At 40.4% G+C, this 22,705-nt stretch overlaps 1 protein-coding gene across 3 annotated transcripts in view; it reads left to right on the forward strand.

Moving 5' to 3' along the window:
- Positions 1-22,705, forward strand: part of FAF1 (Fas associated factor 1) — a 490,154-nt gene that overhangs the window by 84,719 nt on the left and 382,730 nt on the right. For 2 of the 3 annotated variants that reach the window (XM_049700116.1, XM_033435552.2), the window contains exon 2: positions 16,390-16,458. The exons of the other annotated variant lie outside the window; for it this stretch is intronic. In XM_049700116.1, the coding sequence (XP_049556073.1) occupies positions 16,390-16,458 (69 nt within the window). The remainder of the gene's footprint in view (positions 1-16,389; positions 16,459-22,705) is intronic. 3 annotated transcript variants of the gene reach the window in all.

Genomic DNA, 22,705 nt, shown 5'->3' on the forward strand with positions numbered 1-22,705 from the left:
AAATGTTTGATAGAATTGGCCTGTGAAGCCATCTGGTCCCGGGCTTTTGTGTTTTGGAAGATTTTTAATCACAGTTTCAATTCCAGTGCTTGTGATTGGTCTGTTTATATTTTCTATTTCTTTCTGATTCAGTTTTGGCAGGTTGTACATTTGTAAGAATTTGTCCATTTCTTCCAGGTTGTCCATTTTATTGGCATAGAGTTGCTTGTAGTAATCTCTCATGATCTTTTGTATTTCTCCAGTGTCAGTTGTTACCTCTCCTTTTTCATTTCTAATTCTATTGATTTGAGTCTTCTCCCTTTTTTTCTTGATTAGTCTGGCTAATGGTTTATTAATTTTGTTTATCTTCTCTAAGAACCAGCTTTTAGTTTTATTGATCCTTGCTATCGTTTCCTTCATTTCTTTTACATTTATTTCTAATCTGATATTTATGATTTCTTTCCTTCTGGTAACTTTGGGCTTTTTTTTTTTTTTTTTTTTTTTGCGGTATGCGGGCGTCTCACTGTTGTGGCCTCTCCCTCTGCGGAGCACAGGCTCTGGATGCGCAGACCCAGTGGCCATGGGTCATGGGCTCAGCCACTCCGCGGCATGCCTTATCTTCCTGGACCGGGACACGAACCCGTGTCCCCTGCATTGGCAGGTGGACTCTCAACCACTGCGCCACCAGGGAAGCCCATGGGCTTGTTTTGTTCTTCTTTCTCTAATTGCTTTAGGTGCAAGGTTAGGTTGTTTATTCGAGATGTTTCCTGTTTCTTAAGGTAGGATTGTATTGCTATAAACTTCCCTCTTAGAACTGCTTTTGCTGCATCCCATAGGGTTTGGGTCATCGTGTCTCCATTGTCATTTGTTTCTAGGTGTTTTTAAATTTCCTCTTTGATTTCTTCAGTGATCACTTCGTTATTAAGTAGTGTATTGTATGGCCTCCATGTGTTTGTATTTTTTACAGATCTTTTCCTGTAATATGTAATCTCATAGCGTCGTGGTCGGAAAAGATAGTTGATACAATTTCAATTTTCTTAAATTTACCAAGGCTTGAGTTGTGACCCAAGATATGATCTATCCTGGAGAATGTTCCATGAGCACTTGAGAAAAATGTGTATTCTGTTATTTTTGGATGGAACGTCCTATAAATATCAGTTAAGTCTATCTTGTTTAATGTATCACGTAAAGCTTGTGTTTCCTTATTTATTTTCATTTTGGATGATCTGTCCATTGGCGAAAATAGGGTGTTAAAGTCCCCTACTATGAATGTGTTACTGTCGATTTCCCCTTTTATGACTGTTAGTATTTGCCTTATGTATTGAGGTGCTCCTATGTTGGGTTCATAAATATTTACAATTGTTATATCTTCTTCTTGGATCGATCCCTTGATCATTATGTAGTGTCCTTCATTGTCTCTTGTAATAGTCTTTACTTTAAAGTCTATTTTGTGTGATATGAGATTTGCTACTCCAGCTTTCTTCTGGTTTCCATTTGCATGGAATATCTTTTTCCATCCCCTTACTTTCAGTCTGTATGTGTCTCTAGGTCTGAAGTGGTTCTCTTGTAGACAGCATATATATGGGTCTTGTTTTTGTATCCATTCAGCCAATGTGTGTCCATTGGTGGGAGCATTTAGTCCATTTACATTTAAGGTAATTATCGATACGTATGATCCTTTTCCCATTTTCTTAATTGTTTTGGGTTCGTTATTGTAGGTCTTTTCATCCTCTTGTGTTTCTTGCCTAGAGAAGTTCCTTTAGCATTTGTTGTAGAGCTGGTTTGGTGGTGCTGAACTCCCTCAGCTTTTACTTGTCTGTAAAGGTTTTAATTTCTCCATCAAATCTGAATGAGATCCTTGCTGGGTAGAGTAATCTTGGTTGTAGGTTTTTCTCCTTCATCACTTTAAATATGTCCTGCCAGTCCCTCCTGGCTTGCACAGTTTCTCCTGAAAGATCAGCTGTTAACCTTATGGGGATTCCCTTGTTTGTTATTTGTTGTTTTTCCCTTGCTGCTTTTAATATGTTTTCTTTGTATTTAATTTTTGACAGTTTGATTAGCATGTGTCTTGGCGTATTTCTCCTTGGATTTATTCTGTACGGGACTCTCTGTGCTTCTTGGGCTTGATTAACTACTTCCTTTCCCATATTAGGGAAGTTTTCCGCTATAATCTCTTCAAATATTTTCTCAGTCCCTTTCTTTTTCTCTTCTTCTTCTGGAACCCCTATAATTCGAATGTTGGTGTGCTTAATGTTGTCCCAGAGGTGTCTGAGACTGTCCTCAGTTCTTTTCATTCTTTTTTATTTATTCTGCTCTGCAGTAGTTATTTCCACTATTTTATCTTCCAGGTCACTTATCCGTTCTTCTGCCTTAGTTATTCTGCTATTGATCCCATCTAGAGTATTTTTTAATTTCATTTATTGTGTTGTTCATCGTTGCTTGTTTCATCTTTAGTTCTTCTAGGTCCTTGTTAAATGTTTCTTGCATTTTGTCTATTCTATTTCCAAGATTTTGGATCATCTCTACTATCATTATTCTGAATTCTCTTTCAGGTAGACTGCCTATTTACTCTTCATTTGTTAGGTCAGGTGGGTTTTTATCTTGCCCCTTCATCTGCTGTGTGTTTTTCTGTCTTCTCATTTTGCTTATCTTACTGTGTATGGGGTCTTCTTTTTGCAGGCTGCAGGTTCTTAGTTCCCGTTGGTTTTGGTGTCTGTCCCCAGTGGCTAAAGTTGGTTCAGTGGGTTGTGTAGGTTTCCTGGTGCACGGGAGTAGTGCCTGTGTTCTGGTGGATGAGGCTGGATTTTGTCTTTCTGGTGGGCAGGCCCACATCTGGTGGTGTGTTTTGGGGTGTCTGTGTACTTATTATGATTTTTGGCAGCCTCTCTGCTAATGGGTGGGGTTGTGTTCCTGTCTTGCTAGTTGTTTGGCATAGGGTGTCCAGCACTGTAGCTTGCTGGTCGTTGAGTAAAGCTGGGTGTTGGTGTTGAGATGGAGATCTCTGGGAGATTTTCGCCGTTTGATATTACATGGAGCTGGGCGGTCTCTTGTGGACCAGTGTCCTGAAGTTGGCTCTCCCACGTCAGAGGCACAGCACTGACTCCTGGCTGCAGCACCAAGAGCCTTTCATCCACACCGCTCAGAATAAAAGGGAGAAAAAGTAGAAGGAAGGAAGGGAGGGACGGAGGGAGGGAGGGAGGGAGGGAGGGAGGAAGGAAGGAAGGAAAGGAAGGCAGAAGGGAGGGAGGGAGGGAGGAAGGAAGGAGGGAAGGAAGGAAAGAAAGAAAGAAGATAAAATAAAATAAAGTAAGATAAAATAGAATAAAGTTATTAAAATAAAAAATAATTATTAAGAATAAATAATTTTTTTTAAAAGGGAAAAAAAAGCCAACAAGAAAATGGATGGATAGAACCCTAGGACAAATGGTGGAAGCAAAGCTATACAGAGAAAATCTCACACAGAAGCATACACATACACACTCACAAAAAGAGGAAAAGGGGAAAAAATAATAAATCTTGCTCTCAAAGTCCACCTCGTCAGTTTGGGATGATGTGTTGTCTATTCATGTATTCCACAGATGCAGGGTACATCAAATTGACTGTGGAGCTTTAATCCGCTGCTTCTGATGCTGCTGGGAGAGATATCCCTTTCTCTTCTTTGTTCTCACAGCTCCTGGGGCTCAGCTTTGGATTTGGCCCCACCTCTCCGTGTAGGTCGCCGGAGGGCGTCTGTTCTTCGCTCAGACAGGATGGGGTTAAAGGAGCAGCTGCTTCGGGGACTCTGGCTCACTCAGGCCTCGGGGGAGGGAGGGGTACGGAGTGCGGGGCGAGCCTGCGGAGGCAGACGCCGGCGTGATGTTGCAGCAACCTGAGGCGCGCCGTGCCTTCTCCCGGGGAAGTTGTCCCTGGATCCCAGGACCCTGGCAGTGGAGGGCTGCACAGCCTTCCTGGAAGTGGGGTGTGGATAGTGACCTGTGCTCGCACACAGACTTCTTGGTGGTGGCAGCAGCAGCCTTAGTGTCTCATGCCCGTCTCTGGGGTTCACGCTGTTAGCCGCGGCTCCTGCGCGTCTCTGGAGCTCCTTTAAGAGGTACTCTTAATCCCCTCTCCTCGGGCACCAGGAGACAAAGAGGGAAGAAAAATTCTATTGTCTCTTTGGCAGGTCCAGACTTTTCCCCCCGGACTCCCTCCCGGCTAGCCGTGGTGCACTAACCCCCGGCAGGCTGTGTTCACCCCAACACCCCCTGTCCTCTCCCTGCGCTCCTATCGAAGCCCGAGCCTCAGCTCCCAGCCCCGCCAACCCCGGTGGGTGAGCAGACAAGCCTCTGGGTCTGGTGAGTGCCGTTCGGCACCGATTCTCTGTGTGGGAATCTCTCCGCTTTGCCCCCCCATCCCTGTTGCTGTGCTCTCCTCCACGGCTCCGAAGCTTTCCCCTTTCAACACCCGCAGTCTCCTCCCGCGAAGAGGCTTCCTAGTGTGTGGAAACCTTTCGTCCTTCACAGTTCGCTCCCACTGGTTCAGGTCACGTCCCTATCCTTTTGTCTCTGTTTATTCTTTTTTCTTTTGCCCTACCCAGGCACGTGGGGACTTTCTTGCCTTTTGGGAGGTCTGAGGTCTTCTGCCAGCGTTCAGTAGGTGTTCTATAGGAGTTGTTCCACGTGTAGATGTATTTCTGATGTATCTGTGGGGAGGAAGGTGATCTCCGCGTCTTACTCTTCCGCCATCTTCCCCTCCTATCTGTTAATCCATTTTGAGTTAATTGTTGTATATGGTGTGAGGTAGGCGTCCAACTTCATTATTTTGCATGTGGATATCCAGTTGTCTCAGCAGCATTTGTTGAATAGACTATTCTTTCCTTATTGAATTGTTTTGGCACAGTTTTGAACAGTCAGTTGTCCATAGATGTATGGGTTTACTTATGGACTTTCAATTCTATTATATGTCTTAATATCTGTTGTACATTGTTTTTATACTGTTTGGATTACTGTAGCTTTGTAGTATGTTTTGAAATCAGGAAGGGTGAGTCTTTCAACTTTTTTTTCTTTTATTTAATTAATTTTATTTTGGGCTGCATTGGGTCTTCTTTGCTGAACACGGGTTTTCTCTAGTTGCAGTGAGTGGGGGCTACTCTTCATTGCAGTGTGTGGGCTTCTCATTGCAGGGGCTTCTGTTGTTGCGAAGCACAGGCTCTAGGCACGTGGACTTCAGTAGTTGTGGCGCATGGGCTTTGTTGCTCCGCGGCATGTGAGATCTTCCTGGAACAGGGCTTGAACCCTTGTCCCCTGCATTGGAAGCAGATTCTTAACCAGTGTGCCACCAGGGAAGCCCTCCGTATTTCAACTTTGATATTTTTTTCAAAGGTTGTTTTCACTATTATGGATCCCTTGCAGTTCTATATGAATTTGAGTGTCAGCTTTTTCCATTTCTACAAAAAACGCTGTTGGAATTTTGATAGGGATTGCATTGAATCTGTAGATTACTTTGGGTAGTATTGTTCTCTCTCTCTTTTTTAAAAATTTATTTATTTATTTATTTATGGCTGTGTTTGATCTTTGTTGCTGCATGTGGGCTTTCTTTAGTTGCAGCAAGAGGGGGCGACTCTTTGTTGTGGTGCATGGGCTACTCATTGCAGTGGCTTCTCTTGTTGCGTAGCATAAGAGTCTAGGCACACGGGCTTCAGTAGTTGTGGCACGCGGGCTCAGTTGTTGTGGCTTGCGGGCTCTAGAGCGCAGGCTCAGTAGTTGTGGCGCATGGGCTTAGTTGCTCCGCGGCATGTGGTATCTTCCCAGACCACAGATCAAACCTGTGTCCCCTGCATTGGCAGGTGGATTCTTAATCACTGCATCACCAGGGAAGTCCGTGTTCTCTTAATGATAGTAAGTCTTAGAATCTGTGAACATTTGATGTCTTTTCACTTATTTAGTTCTTTTAAAATTTCTGTCAGCCACGTTTTGAAGTTTTCACTGTACAAATCTTTCACTTCCTTGGTTAAACTTATTCCTTGATATTTTATTCTTTTGTACCATATCATAAACAGAATTATTTTCTTTCTTTCTTTCTTTATTTATTTTTGGCTGTGTTGGGTCTTCGTTGCTGCATGCGGGCTTTCTCTAGTTGTGTGGAGCAGGAGCTACTCTTCGTTGCAGTGTGTGGGCATCTCATTGTGGTGGCTTCTCTTGTTGCAGAGCATGGGCTCTAGGCATGTGGGCTTCAGTACTTGTGGCTTGCAGGCTAGAGTGCAGGCTCAGTAGTTGTGGAGCACGGGCTTAGTTGCTTCATGGCATGTGGGATCTTCCCGGACCAGGGCTCAAAACCGTCTTCCCTGCATTGGTAGGCGGATTCTGAACCACTGCACCACCAGGGAACCCCCAGAATTATTTTCTTAACATCCTTTTCAGATTGTTCTTTGCTAGTATATAGAAATATTACTGAGATTTGATCTTTTATCCTGCAACTTTGCTGAATTTATTATTATTTCTCATAGTTTTTGTTTGTTTTTTTTTTGTGTGTGTGTGTGTGTGAATTCCTTAGGATTTTGTATAAGATCGTGTCATCTGGGAATAGGGATATTTTACTTCTATTCCAGTTTCTATGTTTTTAATTTCCTTTTTCTTGCCTGATTGATCTGGCTAGAATTTCCAATATAATGTTGCATAAAAGTGGCAAAAGTGGGCATTCTTATCTTGTTCCTGATCATACGGTAAATAAAGGCTTTTATTCTTTCATGATTGAGTATGATGTTCTGGGTTTTTCATAAATGTGTTTTATCATGTTAAAGAAGTTCCCTTTTATTCATAGTTAAGTGTTTTCATCATAAAAGGTTTTTTGTTTTTTTTTTTTTTGCGATAAGCGGGCCTCTCACTGTTGTGGCCTCTCCCGTTGCGGAGCACAGGCTCCGGACGTGCAGGCTCAGCTGCCATGGCTCACGGGCCTAGCCGCTCTGTGGCATATGGGATCTTCCCGGACCGGGGCATGAACCCATGTCCCCTGCATCTGCAGGCAGAATCTTAACCACTGCGCCACCAGGGAAACCCAAAAAGGTTGTTTTTTATGTGTTGTATCTTTCTTCCCTGCTCAGTTCCTTCAGTTCCGCCATTTGTGTTTGACTTTTTTGTGTTGTACTGATTTGATTCCTTTCTCATTTCTTTTTATGTATATTTTTTGGGTTTTTTTAGTGGTTGCTCTACGAATTACAAGTAACCCCTTCTATTTATAACAATCTAATTTGAATTAATACCAACTTCAAGAGTATACAACTATGCTCCTCTCTTTTTTCCTTTATGTTGTAATCACATCTTGCATCTTTATACATTATATGCCCATTAACATCATTTTGTAATTACTATTTTATGCATTTTTCTGTTAAATCATACAGAAAAAAGGAGGAGTTACAAACCGAAAGCACAGTAATACTGGCTTTTATTGGATGAGCCAAAAGTTTCGTTCGTTTTTGTTCTGTAAGATGGCTCTAGTAGCACTTAGTTCGCTTAATTTCATTTGAAACAATTTTGTTAGGTTGTATGTGACAGCTGTCATATCAGCGTGCTTTTAAAAAAAGACTTCAAAATTGGTGAATTTTTGTGTAGCTATTTTAATATTGAAGATGGAGGGAAAAAAGCAACATTTTCGGCATATTATGCTTTATTATTTCAGGAAAGGTAAAAACGCAACTGAAATGCACAAAAAGATTTATGCAGTATATGGAGAAGGTGCTGCAACTGATTGAATATGTAAAAAGTGGTTTGTGAAGTTACATGATGGAGATTTCTTGCTGGATGATGCTCCATGGTTGGGTAGACTAGTTGAAGTTGATAACAATCAAATGAAAACAATAATTGAGAACAATCAACGTTATATATACCATGCAGGACATAGCCAACATACTCAAAATATCCAAGTCAAATGCTGAAAATCATTTGCACCAGCTTGGTTGTGTGAATCACTTTGATGTTTGGGTTCCACATAAGTTAAGTGAAAAAATCTTTCTTGACCATATTTGTGCATGGGATCCTCTACTGAAACGTAATGAAAGTGTTCCGTTTTTATAACAAATTGTGACAGGCGATGAAAAGTGGGTACTGTACAATAATGTGGAATGGAACAGATCATGGGGCAAGCAAAATGAACCACTGCCAACCACATCAAAAGCTGGTCTTCATCCAAAGAATGTGATGCTGTGAATATGGTGGGATTGGAATGGAGTCCTCTGTTATGAGCTGCTTCTGGAAAACCAAACGATTAATTCCAACAAGTACTACTCCCAATTAGACCAACTGAAAGTGGCACTCTATTAAAAGCATCCAGTATTAGTCAACAAAAAACACCTAATCTTCCAATGAGATAATGCAAGACTGCATGTTTCTTTGATGACCAGGCAAAAACTGTAACAGCTTGGCTGGGAAGTTCTGATTCATCCGCCATATTCACAAGACATTGCACCTTCGGATTTCCATTTATTTCAGTCTTTCCAAAATTCTCTTAATGCAAAAAATTTCAATCCCCTGGAAGACTGTAAAAGTACCTGGAATGGTTCTTTGCTCAGAAAGATAAAAAGTTTTGGGAAGATCAAATTATGGAGTTACCTGAAAAATGGCAGAAGGTAGTGGAACAAAAGGATGAATATGTTGTTCAATAAAGTTCTTGGTGAAAATGTGTCTTTTATTTTTACTTAAAAAACCAAAGGCACTTTTCGGCCCACCCAGTATATTTACCTGTGTACTTACGTTTACCAGTGTTATTTATTTCTTTGTATAGCTTCCAGTGACTGTCTAGTATCTTTTCATTTCTTATTTAGCACTTCTTGTAGCATAGGTCTAGTAGTGACAGACTACTTCAGCTTTTGTTTATCTAGGAGTGTCTTTATTTCTCCTTCAGTTTTTTTTTTGTTGTTCACAGTTTTTGTTTTTCATTTAAAGTATGTTATCCCACTGCCTTATGACCTTTATAGTTTCTTATGAGAAATTAGCTTTTAATCTTATTGAGGATTCCTTGTACATGAACTACTTTTCTTTTGCTATTTTCAAGATTCTCTTTGGCTTTTGATAGCTTATCATAATGTGTTTTGGTATGGGTGTCTTTGTATTTATCCTTCTTGGAACCTATTGAACTTCTTGAATATGTAGTTTCTTGTCTTTTATCAAATTTGGGAAGTTTTCAGCTATTATTTCTTCAAATATTTTTTCTGCTCCTTCTTTTCCTTCTGAGACTCCCTGTTATGCATATGTTGGTACACTTGGTGGGGTCCCATATATCTCTTAGGCTCTGTTCATTTTCCTTCATGCTTCTGAGACTGGATAATTTTAGTTGACCTCTCCTCAAGTGCTCTTATCTTTCTTCTGCCTGCCTAAAGTTGCTCTTAAATCCTGTAGCTAATTTTTCATTTCAGCTATTGTACTATTCAGTTCTAGATTTTTTCTGTTTTGTAAAATCTTTATCTCTTTATTGATATTCTCTATTTGTTGACATGTCATCCTTCTGGTTTTCATTAGTTCTTTTTCCATGGTTTCTTTGAGCTCTTTGAGCATATTTAAGATAGTGATTGAAAGTCTTTGTCTAGTAAGTCTGTTGTCTGTTCTTCCATCACAGACAATTTCTACTAATTTCTCCTTTGAATGGACCATACTTTTTGTTTCCCTGAATGCCTCACAATTTGGTTTTGAAAAATGGACATTTAAAATATTGCAGTGTGATAACTCTGGAAATCAGATTCTTCTCCATTACTCATGGTTTGTTTTTGGTTCTCTCTACGGGTTTTTATTTTCTGTTTGTTTAGTGACTTTTCTAAACTATATTTGTAAATTTTTTTCATCATGAGTGGTTTCTGTCTTAATCTGCTCTGGCTACTATAACAAAATACCAAAGAACATAAATCTATTTGTTCACAGTTCTGAAGGCTGGAAGTCTGAGATCAGGGTGCAAGCATGGTTGGATTCTGGTGAGAACTCTCTTCCTGACTTGCAGATGGCCACTTATCTCTTTGTTTTCACATGGCATTGAGAAAGAGATGAGAGAGCAAGAGCAGCCTCTCTTTGTCTCTTTTTATAAGGGCCACTAATCCCATCCTGAGGGCTCCTCTGAGTCCAAGTTCACTCTGCTCGCCACATGACAGGCCAGTAAATTGGGAGACGAGGTGTTGAGACAAGGAATAGCGACTTTATTCAGACTGAGGAGGTGGCAGAATAATGTCTCAAAATAACCATCTTATTGGGGTCTAGATGCCAGTTTCTTTTATAGAAGAAGGAGAGAGGGAGAGGACGCGAGGAAGTAAAGTAAAAAGGCCATTTATCTTGCAGAATAGGAGGGGATGTGTTAATTTCTTCTTTTCTGCAGCTGTTCACAGGTGGGCAGGGTCAGATTGTCTCCCTTTGAGCTGAACAAAGGCACTTTAGTTTAACATTCAGGCAGAGGCGCAGGGTTCCCTGAGGCAGGCCATCATGTATGATCATAATAACAAAATCAATGAAAAGCAAAGGTTAAAGTCAAAGAAACAGATACAACATGGAGTCAAAATTGGCTCTTTGCTGTTACACGCCTTTATGACCTCATCTAAACCTAATTACCTCCCAAAGGCTCATCTCAATGTATCATCACGCTGGGCCTTAGGGCTTCAACATATAATTTTGAGGGGGGTGGGGGAACATAAACATTTAGTATGTAACAGTGTCTGAAATCTCTTTTTCTTTAGTTGTGGTCTGCTAGTGTTGCGAGAGAGATTTCCTGAACGCGTAGAGTAAAAAAGAAAATAAGAAGAAAGAAAAAGAAAGGAAGCTAGAAAATCCTTTCCTAGCCCTTGTAGACTGGCTCTGTGTTGGGGCACTCTAACACTCAGCTAGGCTGTTTAAAACTCTATGTTAGCCTTCACTTCCTGCTTTTGCTGAGCGTAGAGATGAGCCAGTAGTTTTCTCTGAGTAAGTGTCCTGCCTTGGACATATGCATGCCCTTCTGAATTGCCCAAATGTTTTCCAGTGCCCTAATTTCCCAAAGAAACTCACTTTGCAGCTTTTCCTCCAGGTTTTGGACATTTCTGTTGTTTGACTCAACTGTAATATTTTGTCCCAGGTGGCAGTGGAGTTTTCATTTGCCTTAAAGTGTTTTTCTTTTAAGTTTATTTATTTTTGGCTGCTTTGGGTCTTTGTTGCTGTGTGTGGGCTTTCTCTAGTTGTGGTGAGTGGGGGCTACTCTTCATCGTGGTGCATGGGCTTCTCATTGCAGTGGTTTCTTTTGTTGCGGAGCACGGGCTCTAGGCACACGGACTTCAGTAGTTGCAGCACATGGGCTCAGTAGTTGTGGCATGTGTGTTCAGTAGTTGTGGCACGCAGGCCCTAGAGTGCACAGGCTTCAGTAGTTGCAGCACGTGGGCTCAGTAGTTGAGGCACGCGGGCTGTAGGGCGTTCAGGCTCCAGTAGATGTGGCGTGTGGGCTCAGTGGTTGTGGTTTCCGGGCTCTGTAGCCCATGCTCAGTAGTTGTGGTGCATGGGCTTAGTTGCTCTGTGGCATGTGGCATCTTCTCAGACCAGGGATGGAACCTATGTCCCCTGCATTGGCAGGCAGATTCTTAACCATTGTGCCAACAGGGAAGCCCCAGCCTTAAAGTATTTTTGAAGAATTGCCCCCTGCTAGCTACTTTGCTGTCTTAAGTGAGATCCAAGTCGATGAAACAAAGGAGAGTGCCTTCAGTCAGTCCTTCAGGTAGCCTGATAGGTCACAAGAGACAAACATTCTTTGAGAACAAAGTCTTCTTGGCTCCCTCTAGAACCAGGGTCCAGGGTCCAACCATTGGAATGTAGGCTAGTGCATTCAAGACTGCTCTTGAGCCAAGAGTGAGGAAGGGGAAATAAAAATGCCTCAGGGTTTTCATACTGTTTTTACAATAAGTCACCTTTTTCTTGTTTCAGCATTTGCTTGGTTGACCTATAGCTTTGGCTGTTTTCCAGAGTTTTGGCAAATTTGATTCTGACAGTTTTTGACAGTTTTGACAGTTTTCTCAATTTTTTCATGTTTCTATGGAGGGATGGGCTCTTGGAACTATGTCCTCCACTGTGTTTTGGTTTTTTTTGAAGACAAATGGTGATGTCATTGAAGGAGGTGTACTTTTGCTTGTGCTTTCTGATAATTGCTGCTGTTAGGCTTGCTCTGCAGTCCCTGTAGTTTTTCTTTCTGCTTCCTTCTGTGTAACTTCTGCCCCTACCTTAACTGTTCTCAGTAGCTTTTATTAGTACTTTCAAGCCTTTGGTTTATCCTTGTCTTTTCATGTAGCTTAAGATGAAGATTGCATTTTTAAATGTCTTACTTGGTTGCCTTTTGTTGCTTTTTTATGTTATTCAGGGTTCAAACTGTTCCTTTACCCTGCAAAATTCCCTCTTGGTGTTTGTAGTCAACCCCTATTCCCACCTGATAACCCTAGTAATCATTAATATGTCTCCTGTTCTTTTAACTTTGTCTTTCTAGAATGTCATATAAATGGAATCATACAGTGTGTAGCCTTTTGAGTCTTGCTTTTACTTAGCATTTGAGGTTTATCCACATTGTTTTGTGTTGTTAGTAATTTGTTCATTTTTGTCGCTGAGTAGTTTTCTATTGTATGAATGTACAGTTGAAGGCCATTTGGGGTGTGGTCTGTTTTCAGCCATTATAAATAAAGCTGTTAAAAACATTCATGTATAATTTTCATGTGAACATAAGTTTTTATTTCTTTTAGATAAGTACCTAGGAGTGGGATTACTGTGTCATAACTTTCTAAGAAACTGCTAATCTGTTAGCACTGTTTTCAGAGTGGCTATATCATTTTGCTTCCTCCCCAACAGTATATGAGAGTTCCAGTTTTTCTGCATCCTTACCATCACTTGATATTGTTTGTATTTTGGGCTTTTGTCACTCTAACATATGGAAATGGTATCTCTCTGTTTGTTTTGCATTTCCCTAATGACTAATGATGTTGAGTGTTTTTTCATGTCCTTATTCTCATATGTATATCGTCTTTGGTCAAGTTTCTGTTAAAATCTTTTGCTACTTACAATTTATCTAAACTGAGTTTTGAGAATTTAAAATTCTTATATTCTGGTTATTAGTCCTCTGTTACATGTGTTTTGCAGATATTTTCTCCCAAGCGTGTGGCTTGCCTTTTCATTCTCTTAACAGTGTCTTTCGAAGAGCAGTAGTTCTTTTTTTTAAAAGCTTCTCTTTATTAATTCTTTTTTGGCCTCACCACGCAGCTTGTGGGATCCTAGTTTCCTGACCAGGGATCGAACCTGGGCCCTTGGCAGTGAAAGTGCGGAGTCCTAACCACTGGACTGCCAGGAAATTTCTGAGTAGTAGTTCTTTTTTTTTCGGTATCTTTTTTTTTTTTTTTTTCAGTACGCGGGCCTCTCACTGTTGTGGCCTCTCCCGTTGCGGAGCACAGGCTCCGGACGCGCAGGCCCAGTGGCCATGGCTCACGGGCCTAGCCGCTCCGCGGCATGTGGGATCTTCCCGGACTGGGGCATGAACCCGTGTCCTCTTCATCGGCAGGCAGACTCTCAACCACTGCGCACCAGGGAAACCCTGAGTAGTAGTTCTTAATAAAGTCCACTTTATCCATTTTTTGGATTGTACTTTTGCTGTTGAATCTAAATGTCACAAAGATTTCCTTCTATGTTTTTTTCTAGAATGGAATTAGAAATTGAATGTCATATATGTAATTAAAAATTTTTTAGTATCCACATTAAGACGTGTAAAATGTAAAAGAAACAGGTGAAATTAATTTAAACATTTATGTTGTATTTAAGCTAATATATTTTAAATGATCGTTTCAACATTTATTCACTAGAAAAATTATTGAGATACTTTACATTTTTATTTTTGTACTAAGGCCTACACTGGTATGTATTTAATGCAACACATGTTAACTCAGTTGAGCCACATTTCAAGGGCTCATTAGCCATATCTGTCTAGTAGCTACCATATCTGACAGCACAGATCTAGAGGCTTTGTAGTTTGGGGTTTTACTTTAGGTTATTTATTTATTTATTTAGGTATGTATGTATTTATTTTCCACTGCGTTTGTAACTAATATAAAAAAATTTAAGAAAATAATTCATTCTCATTTCTCCAATGGCTCTCATCCCTCCCTCTTGCCCGCACAGCTCCTGACCTATTTCCTCAGGGCCAGTTCAAATATGAACCTGTTCACTGCCATTTTCATAGAAAACAACCAGTGCCAGGGATGTAGGAGAAGAAGGTTGGAAGTGGGCAAGAGTACTGCCCAGGTTCTATCCAAAGGTAGGCCAAGTGGAGATTCACAGAGTTCAAACAAAAGGGCTGGTGGCCTCATGGTGATGTAGTCTAAGTAAAACGGGCTGGAGACGAGATAGGGTAGGCCCATCAGAGGCTTTAGAGGACATCTCTTGGGCCTGTGTCAAACCCAGAGAAACTGACACTAGAAGAAGAATGGGGAGGGCCAGGGAGGCAGTCTTGTGGAAAGTTTCATAATTCTCCCATGTTGGGAGGTGGGGAAAGTATAGAGGGTACCAGTGGCCTCACTCAATTTGGCAGAAGAATGTACTCAACTGTTGGAAGTCACAAAAATGCTGTGGACACTGAAAAAGGCTACGAGGGGACGTACAGTTTCACAAAGTGCACTGACCACAGACCATAGCAGTGGTGATCATGCTATTGACACACAAATTACAAAACCCCAAAACAGGAAGTGTAGCCTTTTAGGGAGTAACTCTGTACCAGTCATTTAAAATTGACCCCAGGTCAGACAACCTGATGAGTTTCATAGAGCAGGTGACAACATTGGGGGTAGGGGTTGTGACATATAATGGACTGAAAGCAAGCAGCTAGAAGAAGGGAATGGTAGGAAACTGCTCTACGGCTCTCAGGAATCAAGGGCAACACTGGGGGCTCGGTGGACAGATGAACAAGAAACAGCACTAAAGAGGTTTCCTGTTCAGCCGTCCATTGGCGAGGGGGAAGAGGATCCAGGAGGCAGTTGAATGGAGCAAAGATGGGATCCTGAAGATGAGGCTCTGGAGGCTGGATCAGAAGAAAGAGTGCACACCGTGCACCAGTGATGAACACAACTTAGGACCCCACATGGGGGAGGTGGCCATGGGGATAGGTGTCACTGACTGAGGGTGGTAGTTGGAACAGCCCCACAGTAGACATCACAGGGCCACAGGGAAGTATATTGCCACTAGGTCACAGAAGGCTCCTTCAAGCCTGGATGGGAAGGCACAGTCTCACAGAGGAGGTCCATGGACTCTGCGTGGTAGAAGGCACAGAGCTCAGTCCTCATATGGACAGTGGACCTTTTTGGCAAAATGCCGGCAGACAGGGTGGTTGAATCTGACTTCCATAACCTGGGGTCCATCCTTGGATGGGCAGGTATAATTTTTTTTTTTTTTTGCGGTATGCGGGCCTCTCACCGTCGCGGCCTTTCCCACTTTGGAGCACAGGCTCCGGATGCGCAGGCCCAGCGACCATGGCCCACGGGCCCAGCCGCTCTGCGGCATTTGGGATCCTCCCGAACCGGGGCACGAAACCATGTCCCCTGCATCGGCAGGCGGACTCCCAACCACTGTGCCACCAGGGAAGCGCTGGGCAGGTATTCTTGATAAGAGACCAGCTCTTGAGGCTTTGAGGATTTCTCCGCTCTTTGTGTAAGCCTCCCTGGAGGGATCTCCATGGCCTGGTCCAGGAAAAGGAAGTTTAGCATTAGCCCCTCCACCAACTATGACCATATGAGCCAGATTTGGAGCTCAGCCCTCCCCAAATTCGGCCTCTGCTCCAGAGAGGAGGTGGGAGACTCAGCAGTGGTGGAATCATTGGTCCCCTTGACCCTGGAGGACCTCTGTGAAGAGCTGATTTGGGGTCACCAGGGTTTCCATTGGTCATGATGGGAGGGCCCAGGAGGCTGGGTGGTCTGATGGGACTTTCATCCCTCTCCAGTGTCTTCCTGTTCTGGCAGTGGGGGCTGCTGCTGACTCTGCTTCTTGCACTTCAGCATTGTGGTTGTGGCAATGGCTGCAGCGGGGTTTTCGTCTGTTATTATTTTGAGTTAATTTTTGTATAAAGTACAAAGTACGGATTGAAGTTCATTTTTAACACATGGCTGTCCATCAGAAGCTCTTAATAAAGTTGTTCTGGGCAGTTAGAGATATAGAGATCATCCTGGGCTCCAGAGCTCAGCATTTAAACATATTATATTACTTTATTGTCTTTTATTTCAGTGTAATGTAAATTTACATTGTAATTAACAATTTTCAAACCGTCTGTGTAAAATGCTTTGAAGTTTTAGGCATTTAGTGTATTGGCTTTATTCATATACCTATTCAAACTTAAATTACACATTATGCTGTTTATTTTTTTTAACACTAATTAACCTCTCCACTCCCAAAATCCTATCTAAAATTCTTACTTTGTTTTTAGGCTTGTACTGGCATTGAAAACATTGATGAAGCTATTACGTTGCTAGAACAAAATAATTGGGACTTAGTGGTAAGTACTTTCTTTTTTCAGCTTTATTGAGATGTGCTTGACATATAAGATTGTGTAAGTTTAAGGTGTACATCGTGATGATTTGATATACATATGTATTGCAAACTGATAGCCACAGAAAGGTTAGTTAGCACATTCATCACCTCATGTAGTTCTTTTTTTTTTTTTTGGTGGGAACTTTTAAGATTACTCTTTTAGCAACTTTCAAGTATACAATGAGGTATTGTTTAACTATAGTTACTATGCTGTACATTGGATCCCCAGAACTTATTCATCTTATAACTGGAAGTTTGTACCTTTTGACCACCTTTACTCATTCTCCACCCACACCTGCCAGCTACCAGTTTACTCTGGTAAACTTATGATTCTTATGATTTGGTTTTCCTTTTAGATTACACATATAAGTCAGATCATGCAGTATTTGTCTTTCGCTGTCTGACTTATTTCAAGTACTTTTTTCTTTATATGACAAGTAATGAAATTCTATGTATTCTTGAATGTCTTTAACATTCCTTATAGGTAGTTCAGTATACCATACATAGTCCGTCTATAATTCTAATCTGAAAGACTAAAATCTAAATGTCGTATTTTTAATATGAAGTTCCTATTTAGTTTAGTATTAGATTAATAAATTATTATGAAATCTTAGGTAATTTAAGTTATTTTTAAACTTCTCTTCTCTGAATGTATATTAAGGTTTGTCTTCCCCTGTAGTATTGTGGTGGAGATTGGAAGGAGAGAAAAATCAGACTTGTTTGAATGTCTGCGTAACTCTACTTGATGTTTCTCCTTCATTTCTTGGGGTGGGGGTGGGGAGTCTCACTGATGATTACTCCTTTCTAAAGCTGTTAAAGAAGTGGCATTCTGGGCTTCCCTGGTGGCGCAGTGGTTGAGAGTCCGCCTGCCGATGCAGGGGACATGGGTTCGTGCCCCGGTCCGGGAAGATCCCACATGCCATGGAGCGGCTGGGCCCGTGAGCCATGGCCGCTGAGCCTGTGGGTCCGGAGCCTGTGGTCCGCAACAGGAGAGGCCACAACAGTGAGAGGCCCGCGTACCGGAAGTGGCATTCTGCTGTGGCTTTCCTTATGAACTTCAGGCAGTTTATTATAGAAGTGGTTTAGTTTTTTTAAGGGGGGCTGGGCAGTAACTCAAAAGGCAAGGCCCAGCACAGCACAGCACAGCACTGCACATTGATAAAACTGTAATTTATTTACAATTGCAAAGCAAACTAAAAATAAATTGTACAACAGTACAGGAACAGTATTGGTTGTGTTAGGATGACACAGAGGTCTCTCCATACCTTTGAAATCCGAAAAACGTCTAAATTAGAATTTTGAAGAAGTGCTAATTTTTGAAAGTCACAACTCAAGGTGTATAATTATAGAGCTGAGATTAGTTGTGTAGGTATATTCAAGTCCATACATGGATTTACATAATCAACTGTTAATAAGCTATTTGTTTCGTGTAGATTTACCACTATTAATTTTTAAATTCAAAATATAAAAAAACTATTTACAGCTTGTAAAAGTAATAACTCATTATAGAAAAATGAGAAAATGTATAAATTTACAAAGAATAAATTAGTATTCACCTTTACTTCCATCACTTAGAGATAGTTTTTGTTTAACATTTTTGGGTATATTATTTCAGAATGTTTTCTCTTAATTATATGATTAAAATTTAAAAAATACAAATTAGGTTGTTCTATTCCTGCCCTTTGTAATCTGCCCTTTTCACTTAACAACCTATCATGAATGTCTTTCTATCCAAGTAAATGTGACATATATCATTCTTTTTTTTTTTGCGGTACACGGGCGTCTCACTGTTGTGGCCTCTCCCGTTGCGGAGCACAGGCTCCGGATGCGCAGGCTCAGCGGCCATGGCTCACGGGCCCAGCCGCTCCGCGGCATGTGGGATCTTCCCAGACCAGGGCACGAACCCGTGTCCCCTGCATCGGCAGGCGGACTCTCAACCACTGCGCCACCAGGGAAGCCCCATCATTCTTTTTTTTTTTTGTTTGGTACGCGGGCCTCTCACTGTTGTGGCCTCTCCTGTTGCGGAGCACAGGCTTCGGACGCGCAGGCTCAGCGGCCATGGCTCACGGGCCCAGCCGCTCCGCGGCATGTGGGATCTTCCCGGACCGGGGCACGAACACGTGTCCCCTGCATCGGTAGACGGACTCTCAACCACTGCGCCACCAGGGAAGACCCCCATCATTCTTTTTAATGTTTAATGTTTGGATGGTACTTCATGGTATGGTTGTGGCATAATCATTTTACCATTCAGTCCTATGCTGTTAGACATTTAGAGTTTTTGTGGTAGTTTGGAGTTACACACATTAGAGGACATTCTTGTACATTCATCCTTGCTTACTTAACCTATTGTTTTCCTAGAAGACATTGAATAAATTCAATTAATAATTGAGTTTCTGGGTCAAACTGTATACATATTTTTAGGTTTTTGGATACTTATATCGCCTTCCAGGATGGTTGCACTAATTTAAATTTCTACCAACTATATAAATTTTTAAGATTGCCTGTTTCATTAAACCAGTGCTATCTTATTTTTTTGTGGTGTGGCACTTGTCAGAATTTACAAATATTTGTATGGCCTGACTTCAAATCCATCCTTTTATCACTGTGTTATTCTCTTAACAAAGCACAGTATAGTGACATATTCCTGATTTCTGTGTGGGGGAAGGGGCAGCAACTTATTTGGAATGATATCACAAGGTTTCTTGTCTTGAAACTTCTTTTGCAATAGCAAGAACATTACTTTATTTAGTATGTATATTCTTAGGCTATCTCTTGGAGAGGCTGATGCAGATTATTGGCTGAGGTTAAAAATCCCACCAAGCCACTCTTGCATGGTGCTGATGAGAGATATATGGGCTGGAGTAAAGGGAGGTTGTAGACTAGGAGTAATGCACTACAAGTGTCTGAAGTGAGAATTACCATTTTGGGGGGATGCATAGAAGTTCTTTCCTTATCTGCTTTCTATTGGTCCATGTTCATTAGTTTTGAAGGTTAAACATTTATTGGTTCTGGATATTTTTTCAGTACAATAATCTATCTACAGTATTGCAAGAAGAGAATTTTTCCCAGATAGTGTTAAATAATTGAATGGTACAGGTATTCTCCAACTGTTTCTGAGTTATTTGATTTTGGAAAAATATTAAAATAGCACTTGAGCTAAAAACACTGGTGCTATATCTCTGCAGAAATGCAATCTTATCCTGTGTTGGGCCCAAGTAAAATCATCAGGCTATTTTTCACAGTCTTAAACTTCAACTTTCTTTTGAAATATATGTCCTAGCTGGCTTTTCTTGTAAAGAATGCACTTTTATCCACAGTAAACATTTGCTGTGTCGTGTAAGTATCTTGCTTTATAAAATTTCTCACTTCCCTTGTTCTTATACAGCACTCACTTTACATTGTGGGTTTTAAAAAATAAAGCAAGTATTTTGAATAACCCATTACTAATTCAAACTTTCCTTAGGATCATGGAACTTTTTATATGGTGTTTTTTATATTTTGCCTGTGCATTATATTTTGTGTTTGTAAATTATAATTATCACTGCTTTGTATTTTATGGGCCTTGTGGAACAGTTTACATAGTTTTGAGTTTTTAACTTAGGACATGTCTGTATTTTAAATTTTCTGTACATATCAGTTAGACTTCTGCAGTGTTTTTGTGCATATTTTGCTACAGATGTGTAGAGGAATGTGAGTTAGGCATCACAATTCCAGATTGTGATGAATTAAAAAAAGTCCAATAACAGAAAACTCATTCTGTCAGTACTGAATGCTTACAGTATACCCAGATTTATGGTAGATACAGTGAAAGCTTAAAAACATATTAACACTATATGGTGTCTGACTTTGAGAAGTGTACTGAAAAATTGATAAGACAGGTGGTCTCTTATACATGTATATTATACTCAGAAATGGGAATAATTTCCTGAAAAAGTAATGATTGCAAATATTTTTGCTGTTTTATAGATTTAGACACACAGATAAAAAAGTGTTCTATATGAAAATATAGCCCAGTCCCAGCAACTTTAGTCGTTAGTCTTTCCGTGATACTGTACATTATTTTCATTATATAACTATCCACAGAGCAGTGCTTCCAAACCCTATGTTTTAAGTACCCTACAATTGACTACTTATTTTGGGGCAACTGCAGTTCGGGTTATAAATGCTAAATTCTGAAAACAAAATAACATGAACTTTAATACTATTGGTAAGCATCTTGGGATACTGATTTACCTGACATGAATCCTCCCCATACCCCCATCTTTTTCAGACTTTCATTTTTCACATTGTCCTGCACTTTTAGTTAGGAGATTAATGTCATTGCAGTTGATTCCTTCATTGCAGGCAAGTATTTTCAATATACATCCAGAAAGATGAATACCTGAGGGAGAATTATTAACAGTCAGAATCTTTTACCAAAGGATTGCTTTCTTACATGGAAGCATGCTACATCATCACTGTATATTATAAATTATAAATCTGGGCTCCAGAATTGACTCACTGCTCATTTTCTGTTTTCAGTATAGAAGAATTTGGGCCAGTGGAGAATAGAAATCTGTACAGCTCGTGTTAATTTTGAAGAATCAAAGTGTGAGGCAGCTAACTCTAGTGGTGAACCCATTGCATTCATCTTGAATCAGGAGCCCTGGCTTATCAAAGCTCTTGTCATTATTTTATTGAGTATGGCCTAGGCTAAGTTACTTCTCTCTGAACGTCATATAAAATAAGGGGTTTGGGCTAGTTTATACTCAAGATCCCTGATACATGAAATATTTATGAAGAATCTATTTATGTCCTAATTTCTTTTAATATTCTACAAAAGCAGTCAATTATGAATAGTAATACAAGTAAACATTTTAATGGAATTTTATAACTTTGAAACACTTGTATGTATACCATTTTGATTAATTCTTTGAACAACTTTATGACGTAGATAATGGCCAGACAAGATGCTGTGCTAATTGTTTCATGGAAGGGCTGTATATATGAAACTCCTTCAATAAATTAAAATTTCCAGTAAGCTCTAGGAGATCCAGGGAAGGCTATTTGATGTACGCTTGATAACCCAGTGCTAAGTGAAATAAAGTACAAGTAAACATTAACCTAGCCATACTACATTTTAAGTACTCTATGCTCTTGGGAAATGATTTTTGAACTTTACACTCAATTTCTGCTCTGATTTGCTGCCTGAGGTGACATAGCTGCTTTGCTGAAGAAAGGCTCTATTCAGAGTGCTTGTATTTATCTTTAACCGCATGTCCCAACTTAGGGCAAAAATGAAACAAATAAGCCTATCCAATTTTGTATTGTTACTGAATTTCTAGTCTTCAAAGATAGTTTTGTATTAATAGAAGCTTATAATAAAGTCAGTAACTCTGAAAAGTCAAACCCAAGGAAAATTATGCACATAATCTGTCTCATTTTGAGATTCATTGAGGTGGTCTGAGACATTTCCGTTCCACCAGTTTTCACTTTTGAAGAAATGTGTTTTAATACTTACCCTAAAATGCCTTAGAACAATTTCTTTTACTACTCTACTCAGGATGTGGCTATAGAGTTCCTCGAATGTGCATTGCTTTGCTATCAATACTTTATATAGTGTTATGAACACCTGCAGTTTTATGAATGAACTAGTCTAACCAGTGACATAATGAGTTTCTGTCGTCAGAAAGCAGTCAGACATTGAGTGCTGCCCTTCATCAATGGCCATTAGACACTGGCTTATATTTGCACAGATCTTTCCTGTGACAAAAGAGATGTTACTGTGAAGGAGTATCTCATCGTATCAGTTTCTCCTCTTTTGCTATAGTCTTCTTTGTTTCCCTTGTTTTCAAAGAACTGTAAGCCCCTTAAAATTCTACAGAAGTTTTCAGTTTTTCAGTTTGTAGTTTGGCCATCATCCATCCTCCTCTACCATCTCTCTTTTTATTGAGGGTCTACTTTGTGCTAGGTATCATGTCAAATGATTTACCTACATTATTTCATTGAACCTTCACAGCAGTCCCCAAAGGTGGTTAGGTAGATATTATCCTTATTTTACAGATGAGAAACTGAGGCCTGGTGATTTAAGTAAATTGTTCATGCTCACTCAGCTGATAAGGGGTAAAACGGTGATTTTGAACCCAGGTCTCTCCATAAAAATTTTAATAGCTTTAAAATTGTAGTTTAAGGTTATTAAATTTTCCATACCCAGTGTGTTATTCTTTTCTGAA

This window comes from Orcinus orca, chromosome 1 (genome assembly GCF_937001465.1).
Source record: "Orcinus orca chromosome 1, mOrcOrc1.1, whole genome shotgun sequence".
Classification (NCBI taxonomy): domain Eukaryota; kingdom Metazoa; phylum Chordata; class Mammalia; order Artiodactyla; family Delphinidae; genus Orcinus; species Orcinus orca.